This window comes from Cuculus canorus, chromosome 11 (assembly GCF_017976375.1).
Source record: "Cuculus canorus isolate bCucCan1 chromosome 11, bCucCan1.pri, whole genome shotgun sequence".
Taxonomy (NCBI): domain Eukaryota; kingdom Metazoa; phylum Chordata; class Aves; order Cuculiformes; family Cuculidae; genus Cuculus; species Cuculus canorus.
Genome location: NC_071411.1, coordinates 707,840 through 717,449, shown reverse-complemented (window position 1 = coordinate 717,449; position 9,610 = coordinate 707,840). Strand labels below are relative to the sequence as shown.

Here is a 9,610-nt window from a genome sequence, read left to right as displayed (position 1 = left end):
CTGGTACGCTGGACCTGTAAGACTGAAGTATTTTTACCCCAAGGATTACTTGTTTGCTTTGTATTTGTACCGGTTTAAAGATAAACAAGCCAAATAATGGTAATTTAAAGCTAAGTCCAAACACCATGTTCCAGTTAAGAGCGAGGAACAGTTTATTTTCCACTCAAGTAAAACACTTCAGCACTGAAAGTGCCATCCAGTCCTCCAGAACTAACATTTAAATGCCAAGGACTACAAATGTTATTTTCCTTTAACTTCTTCTTTTGCCTTTCTGTTGTTTAAAATGAAACATAATACCAGTGAAAAACTCTCTCACTCCCCCACAGAAAGGCACAGATGCCCGTTTTCCCCACATAGGACAAAAACTGCAATAGCATGTGAAAAATCAACATTAATACCAAGCAAGGGCACTGCTTTGCAAATACTACCCAAAAACCTTCAGCTAATAGTCTCTTTCACAGACAAAGGTAAAATTCCAACACTACGCTAAAGAGTGCTAATGTCACTTCCATTGCTGTCTTAATAAACTGCTGAAAGAACTAAATATAGCACTGATCTATAAATGCTCGATAGACACTACCTTGAAATGCAGGAAGGTGCACCTGCGATGTTCATACCACTCAGCGTAAGACAAAAGGCTTCTGAAAAACGTTAAAAGATTTCCATGTTCTTCAGTGCTACAAAAGAAAAACATATTGTTTAACCCAAACTGTCAGATGTACCAACTCTACAGCCTAAAATTTTCAAGTTTTTCTTAAAGAAATTGTGATTAGTATTGTTCAAATTTCAAGCCAGAAACACCATATAGGTACTGGGGAAAAATAAAACAGAAATTAGCAGTGTTTTCAACTCTTCAGGAAGGTAAGTGCCAGTAAAGCCAATCTTAAATGTAAAATGCAATGACTTGATAAAGCAGTCACCTGTAAAATCTTAGCCTGACTTTACAGCTGTTCAGCCAATACCCTCATTTCCTAAATAAATTCCAAGATATCACATAGTAAAACTTTAACCTGCAAAACTGTTAAGAAATACAAAATTGCATTCCTAAGCTTTGAACGTTCCTGATATCTTCGCCTATTCAACTAACCCTTCACACGGTGTCACCTGCCTCTGCCCACGCAACATTCACCTTTCCACGGTAAGCCCCGCACCCCGGCCGCACCCGCCCCGCGCTGCTCCGGGCCCGGGGAAGAGCGGCCGGAGAGCCGCCCGGCAGAGAAGGCCCCGGGGGCGCTGGCCGCCAGCAGCCGGGCATGAGCCAGCAGCGGCCCCGGGGGCCAAGGAGGCCAAGGGCATCGCGGCCGGTGGCAGCCGCCGTGCGGCCAGCGGGAGCAGGGAAGGGATCGTCCCCTGCACTCGGCGCTGGGGTGGTCGCACCTCGAATCCCGGGTTCAGTTATGGACCCTCACTCCAAGAAGGGCATTGAGGGGCTGGAGCGCGTCTGGAGGAGGGAACGGAGCTGGGGAAGGGTCTGGAGCCCAGGGGCTCTGGGAGCGGCTGAGGGCTCTGGGGCTGTTTAGCCTGGAGGAGCCTGAGGGGAGACCTCATCCCTCTCTGTGATATATGAAGGTCATTCAGATGCTGAAAATGTAAAAGAAAAGCCAAACAGGTTTTACCCGAGCCTGGAAAGAACAGCATCATTAAAGGAAGTTACCACAGCAGTCACAGCTGCCAACAAAACCAAGCCGAGATGAGAAAAACGCCTGCAGCACAGGGAATACTGAGTCCCTGGAAGGACGGAGACACACACTGATTTGCAATAGCTGACTGGGAAGCTTTTTTTTAAACCACAACTCGTAGCTGCACATGTAAAAATCTACATATAATATAGTAAAAATCGTGACTGGGTGATGACTGCCCACATCTCACTGTCTAGTGAACGTAAAACTTACTCTACCAATTATATCTCTGTACACTCTCATGTACAGATATAAGGTTGGATAAATTTAAGCTGGAAAACTAGATTCAGTGTTTGGAAAGGGTCAAAATATGTGTTGGCATGAACAGATATATAATATACATGCTCTTTTGTATTGCTGAGGGACAAAGAGACTTATGTCTTATAGCACTTAAACTACCCATAAACAATAATTCCCCATATTCCCCATTAGCCTAATTCCTAACGCTGTTCACACTCCATAACCAATGCTAAAATACCAAGAAAACTTCAGAAAAAAGGCCAAGGTACTAAAAGACCGTGTTAAAATTTAAGCCTTTACCATTTTGGGAAGAATTTAGTGTTCCAAAACGTCACGGGACTTAAGAAAACCAAACCACTAGCAGGAGAAAACACCTGTCTCCAAAGAGAACATTCGTGCAAAAGACAAGTTGTCCACAACCAGCAAAAAATTCATAGTCAGAAAGTAACTCTGCATCAGGTTAAAATCCCATGCCCTTCATCCAAACACCGTCTCACTTTTACAAAATCAACAGAAGTATATATGAAACTGTTGCAAAAGTATTGAAGGCTCCTTTAATATGCTCCTGTAGTTATTTTAAGAGAGAAAAATCTATTTTAATTCACTGCAGTATGTAACTTCATGCATTGGCATATAAAACCAAAGAATTACTCTTACAGCTGTAGGAAGAACTCACGCTTCCATGCATTTCCAAGATACCTTGCCCATGCAGGGTTTAATGTAATGCAGACATTTCCCAAATCCTACTTAGTAAAAAGCAGGAGCAGATTCCAAACTGTCTAAAAACTCCTATTTTAAAAGTAATCCATCCAACAGTTAAGTAATCCAACAATTAATGGAATATCAAGTCAAAGAAAAAAAAGGAAGACTAACACCAAGGTTTTTCATGGTCCTCAGCACTGACAAAGTATAACATAAGTGATAACATAAGTGCAAAGGGGACTCAACCAAAACCACCAAACAGAAGACTAAATATTGTGATTCCATTTGTGTACATATGTTATCATCACATACTTCAGGAATGGTACATCTCTTAAAAAAATGTGGCATGTATTGCAGAAGTACTTGGTTGAAAATAGACTGCTCAATTTTGCTTTTTAAAAACATGTTGCTAAAGTGTTGCTCTGTTTTGTTCCAAAGCAGAACGGGCCTGGACATTACAGATAAATGTTTTAACTCTTGTGCTCCTGAAGACCATTTTCTGTCACACATTATAAAAAATTAAGCCAAAAAAATTAAAAAGCTGAGAAGGAAAAAATCCAGGCCAGCAGAAAAAAAAACCCAGAACAGAGCTAGACAATGGATTTGGCAAGAGTGGGCCAAGGAAGCAAAAGAAGGAAACAGAAACTGACAGGGAGGTTGAAAAGAATGAACAATACAGAGGGAGACCAGAATTATCTGGTTAAGACTGGAGGGAAAGAGAGGGAAGAGGTAGGAATCAAGATTCTAAGGGCAGCTGGTGGACTGAAGAATAAAGGGGTAGTTGGAAAAAGCCTGAATGGACATGAGAAGAGGGGATTAGGACTTAGAGTAAGAAACAAGAACTACCTTAAAAAGGGGATAGGGAAAACAAGCCACAAAGGGAGATTGCATCATCAGATTAAATCAATTTAACAGTAGGTTGCTGTCAAAGCACACATTGCTAACATCAGCCCCACTCTGGCCACATATTTACTGCCGTAGATCAGCAAATGCTGTGACACTGCAGCACAAGTCAAATAGGAAAAATGAAGTTGGAAGGAGTTGTGGTGGGGCAAAGTTGGGTTTGTTCCCTGCCCCCCCCCAGTTACTCTTTCAAACAAATGACTTTGTGGCTCCTGTTTGTCAGGTGCCTTCACAAGTGTATACCTGCCAGGAGGGCAGAGGATGTGTGCAAATAGAGGCTAAGAAGAAAGAACTGCTTGCTTCATTGACAGCAAAGCCTTAGTTCAGCTTATCTCATTCATGAAAACTTATGTTTACTTATAAATACTGGTGTAACGTGGAAAACGACCAGGGCAACAAAGAGGCAGGGACAAGACAGCAGTGCTCAAGCCAGGATGAAGTAAAGTCTGCCACTACCTCAACACATTCCTCTCCAGTATGACTCTTAAGTTCCAAGACACTTCTGCTGTCAGAAAAGACTCATAAAAAATCCAGGGTAATTTCCTCTTCTAAATCCCACTTCTTGAGACCGGTCAACTACTACTCTCAGTTGTACAATTAGCTTTAGCAGATGTATATAGAAATTCCAAAGCCTCCAATTAAAAAAGTTCAGCTTTCAGTACAGACTAAGGGAAGCCTGAGGTAACTCAACAGACCCTTCTTTTCACCCATCCATTTGCCTTCCCTGTCCAAAAAATAATAAGAAACAATAGAAATGACTCAAATAATAGGATTAAGACAACTACCCAAAAATTATTAATAATAGATTTGTTCTCAGAATAGTTTTCTAGCAGATTTCGCAGAGGAATATCACAGAGAAATGTGATCATCACTTATCCTGTGTACCACAAGAAGCTGACATCCTCCAGAAAATAACCAAAAGGTAGCAGTCAGCCCTATGCTTCAGTTTTAGTGTGAAGTTTTTTCTGAAGTCTTGAACAAAAACAGTCTCCCAGGTTTTTAAATGATATGAGGTTTTTTTTTATTTAAATGGTAATGATTTTTAAAATATCAGTGAAAGAAATCCTGATGTAAAGAAGAGAAATGGAATGGTGAGTAGAGAATTAGGAAGAGGCAAGGAGAGGGGTTCTGGATGTACACTCTATCCACGCCTTGCCCACATTGTACATCTGCAGCTCACACATACATCTGAGTAACAGTTAACGTGTCAATCACAAACTAAGATGCAGTAGCTGAGATTACCTTGTTATATCTTTCTTGGTACCAATCTATTTCAAATACCTAAGCCACTTTATAATCCAAAACCTGCTTCTGTTTAACATGAATTCCTAACGGTCCTTTCAGGCCCTAAAAATTATGCACATTTCATCTTCCCTCAAGAAAGATACAGACAAGGGACTGGAAGTGCTTACATTGGGCTAACAGAACATTACCAAACAAACAACTGCCAGCAAGGTACAAGAGAACTCAGAACTGCATTTTGTATCAGATATCCATACAGTAACTTTCATGAAATAGAAGTCCCCACCTACCTTGATACAAACTTGCTCACATCTGAATCTTCTCCAGATTCCAAGATAATGCCAAGATCAGTAACCACCGCAGACACATTCTCTTTGTTCTAGATTGGACAAGTAACAATACAATGTTTTAGAAGTTTCTCTAGCAAGGAAAAAAATGTATCCATTTGCATAAAGAGTAGACAAAGATATGCCAATACTGCTAAGTACTTAAAACAGCATTTTTGAACTACAGCATATATGCATTTTAAAAAAAGGCAAAAAATAACTACAAATTCTATTTTTTACAACTGAAGTGGGTTTTTTTTTTTTAAGTACTTGGTTTTCTACATATCACTGTAAATAGTGCATTTTATTGGCACTAAAGTAGTACAAGTTTTCGGCATTAAGTAGGCAAGTGCTGCAATCTAGTGGTGTAATAGATTTAAGCAGCACCGATGCAGTTTTAAACAAACATAACATCCAGTTACTCATCTGAGATCTACTGACACTAGAAAAGGGCATTGTGCTTCAGGATCATACAGGTGAGGAATAAACATGAATCTAACCAAGCTGCACGATTAATGCAGGCTATTTCAGTGCTCAAAGCTACATGCAATTTTATACAAGGAAACAGTAAAATGATATCACTAGGACCACAGATGAGAATTTCATGACTGAATGTTGAACCTGACCTTCAGAACCAATTTGTCTGGACATACATGGAATTCAAAAGTAGGGGCAATCTGATATAAAGTAAAAGCAACCCACTGAGGCTTAGATTAAGGAGATCCAGGCAATCAAAATGACAAAATTCCCGTTAAAGGTTTCAGATGGAGAAGGGAATATTGACACTAGTTTGCCTTCTTGGGTTGTTTTTAAAAACACATTGATCCTTACCTGCACTTCAAGAAGCTGGAATTCCAATTGAAAAGACAGGGAGTAGCAATGCCCTGATAATCTGTGCTTCTGCACTGTTCTGTTTGTTGCTGTTATAAAATATTTTAAAAAATACTTTATTATCATTCTATTTGACAATCATTGCATTTGTTCCATTAGTCATATTTAAAGTGATACCACTTGTCACATAAATAATGAAGTCAAGGTAAATAAGTTGAGAAACCCCCCACAACTATCTTCATGGTGGTCTTTCACTTTACCACTACACAAAATACTATATTTACTCAGAAACTATTTTATCATTAAAGAAAACTCTATTGTGTCTCAGAATAACTGTGCCTCTGCTGACACTGAAAGTAAAGTTAAAACACTCATTTGCAAATGTAATGAACTGAACAGTACACTCAGTACAGTGCCAGCAAAGGGCACAGAAACGCTTACTTCTTTCCACTGTGTTCTTGGAATGACTTGTGAACTGAATACCAGTAAATTTCATTAAAAATGAGAGATCCATTTCCAGACTTTCAAGCTGAGCTTTCAGGTCTGACAGAGATTCACGTCCTTCAGATTGTCCCTCAAAGTTTCCTTGCGATGATTTCCTACGATTGAAGAAGAAAAACAGTAAATGAAAAGGGCAAAAGAGCCAGACTCACAAGAAAACGTTTTGTCACAGCAGCACAGCATCACTATCAAATAAATGCCATTTGTAATGAGATCTGATGATTTTCAGACCAAGATGAGTTTTCAATGAGTCAAATTTCAGTTAGATCATACTAGTAGGAACAGTAAATCATTCTACCTTCCACAAACACTTCAAGTTCACTGCCAGGTATACACAGCCTTTATCGTAAGTCTAAAGAAGCAAGTATCCGTTTGGAGGAACATACAACAAAAATGATTTGTGATGCCTTTATTCATCTAAATTACCTTTTTCATCTACAGAGCTTACGTTTACTGTAAAATATTAATTAAATAATGGATAGGAAGAGCCCTACATAGCACTGCTTTAGTATATTCCTAGTCACACCTGTACATGTCTCCACACCCCATCTTCTCCTCTTTTTCCTCTTCTTTTTTTTTTTTTAAGTAAACACACACCGAGCTGTTTCACAGTGCACAGTGGAAATTACAGCCTTTGCAGGGCCTCCGCTGGGACATACCTGCTACCATCCTTTGACCACTATGACTGTCTTTAAAACAAAGAACCAACAACCAACACCCCCAAACACAAGCTACCAACAGAAGGCAGTACAAAGAGATCGCCCTGTGTGTAGCCCACATCCTAAATAAGATCAGCACTGTAAAAACAACATAAGGGGAGTCCTACGATAGAGGCAAAAGCCTATCCTAAACAATTTTGACAAAGAAACACTATGAATCCTACATGCGAAAAAGACGTACATTGCCATCAATATCTCCTCATCAGAAAAAAAGATGGATTCCTGTTGGCTATCTTCATACTTTTCAGCCAATAGTTTAATTTCTTCTTCCAGTGACTGGATTTCATCTTCATAAGCTTGAAGAGTGCTGTCGTCCATTTCTCAGAATCAATGTTACTACACAAAACAAAGTAAGTACATTTCTTAGGTTGAAAAAAATAAAATAAATCCATTTAAAAATAAATTATTTTTATCCATGGAGTCAATTTAAGAAATGCCAGTATAAAGTTAGACAATTGTTTCTCCTACCCCTCTACTTAAAATAAAACAATTGCATTATGTTTTAAGATGTTTAGAAACTGAAGAATTGGTACGTACAATTTTTAACTATGCATATAGCTTTGATGACAGGAATAATTTATAGCCCCATAAAGAATTCTACCTTCAAACACTTCAGTCTGCTACGGAAGATAATACTAACATCTAAATCCTAATCTCTGGCAACAACATTTGACAAGAATTCTGTCACCAACCTAAAAACAGAGTTAGGTTTGCAGTAAAGCTCTGCTCTAAATCCTACAGCACTTGGTCAGCAACGCAATTGCTACTTAAACCCTAGAAAGCCCACTTGGAAAGACACTGATCTGCAAGTAGACGTTACAAGAGCAGAAAAGCAGCTTTTCCCCTAATTCCCAAGAAACATGGTCACATGTTTACTCGCTCTGCTAAGAGCATCATGAACAAGAAAGATTCCACTTCCAATGATTACAGAATTCTACTAGATATCAGAAAGTATGTGACTAAGAACAAAGATCTAACTTCACACAAAAAAAAGAAGGAAGAGAAGGGAAAAAAAAAGTAGTTTCCTCCAAAACAGATAAGAATTTGGGGAAAAAAATGTATATTTATCACACTAGCTTCCAAAAAGACTTAATTGAGTCCAAATATAATTATATAACGGATTTTAAGACAGAGATCACTGCATAGCCTCCAGATATAGCATTTAAATCAGGAATCAAATATGGTCAAAGACTTTGTATAAGAATCTTTTTAATTAGTCATAATTTCATCCAGAAGTGTACTCAGCTGTTTTAAGTTTGCTGTAACAGAACAACAAGCTGCTCTGCAGCTAAAAAGCAAACCTAATCAGACACAGAAACTGAATGCAGCTTTGACCAATTGACTTAACCCCCATCCAATGAAATGAAGCACAGCTGCGCCTACCAACATAATCTGCCTTGCAAATAAACAGCAGCAAAGAGATACAAAGAAACAAAAATAATTAAAGAAGAAACATCAATTTAAAGAAAAAAAAAACCCCTGACCTTCAGCCTAGATATGATGCATTTACAGGGCTGTGGAGAACATCACGCAGCTCAATCCCAATATATTATTACTGTCAAACAGGGGGATAAAACAGTCTAGTTTAATGTATGGTTTTGAACAGCCCCTACTGTATTTACAAGATCCATACTAACAGGGCTCAATAAAAAGAGATGGGGGGGAAATAAGATTTTGTTGGTTAATTTTGTAAGAAACAGCATCCAAATAATGCATACAAGAAAACAACACTCAAACCGTGTTTTGCATTAAGAACTTTAGTGAACAAAGCAAGCCCAGGCAGTTAAAGAATCGCCGAGTTTGTACCCAGGCGGGACCTGCCTCTGAAATGTACACAGTGCAAAGAACAGTGGGGACAGAAACACCAGCCCTGTACCTTCCAATGCATCCTGTCAGGGGTTTCTTTTAAGTGGGTACATTGAAGGAAGCTCTGGCCGTAATAAAGAGCACGCAGGGGAAAAGAAAAACGTTACAATAGCCAGAGCTACACCCTTGTCCCTCTCCTAACAGCTGCTGGTTTGAAAACGGCACCAGAACACAGCTCAGCGCTGTTTTGATGAGTGATGCTACTGGGCCGCAAAGTCGAGTGGGTCACGACTTCAGAGAGCGTTATCTGCGGGAAAAAAATACCTGTGGATAAGTATAGTTAAAACCCCCATCGCTTTAGCAACAAACGAGCCCTTGTTTCTCCTCAGGCTTAGCGCACAAGCGCATATTTCACAGAATCGTAGAAGGGGCCGGTGGGAAGCGCCCTCCGAGCCCACCCAGCCCCACCCCTCCGTGCGCAGGGACACCTCCCGCTGGACCAGGGGCTCCGAGCAGCCTGGCACAGGGCTCCCCGTCCCGTTTAGCGCCCCCGCGGGCCGAGGTCCCGTCCCACGTACGTGCCCGCAGACGGGGGGCGCCGAGAGGGCTCCGGGGCTCCCGCGCCGCGGTTCGAACCGCGCGCCCGAACCGCCCACCAGCG

At 40.3% G+C, this 9,610-nt stretch overlaps 1 protein-coding gene across 5 annotated transcripts in view; it reads right to left on the bottom strand.

Moving 5' to 3' along the window:
• Window positions 1-9,610, bottom strand: part of CENPP (centromere protein P) — a 103,228-nt gene that overhangs the window by 93,355 nt on the left and 263 nt on the right. The window contains exons 1-7 of one of the 5 annotated variants that reach the window (XM_054076586.1): window positions 9,528-9,601; window positions 8,628-8,698; window positions 7,325-7,479; window positions 6,365-6,522; window positions 5,924-6,012; window positions 5,057-5,145; window positions 581-677 (exon numbers count right to left, since the gene is read on the bottom strand). In XM_054076586.1, coding sequence (XP_053932561.1) covers window positions 581-677; window positions 5,057-5,145; window positions 5,924-6,012; window positions 6,365-6,522; window positions 7,325-7,461 — 570 coding nt within the window. In that variant the 5' untranslated portion in view covers window positions 7,462-7,479; window positions 8,628-8,698; window positions 9,528-9,601. Of the gene's footprint in view, window positions 1-580; window positions 678-5,056; window positions 5,146-5,923; window positions 6,013-6,364; window positions 6,523-7,324; window positions 7,480-8,627; window positions 8,699-9,019; window positions 9,039-9,527; window positions 9,603-9,610 lie in introns of those variants that run through there. The other 4 variants (XM_054076590.1, XM_054076588.1, XM_054076591.1 and 1 more) reach the window with 4 other exon arrangements.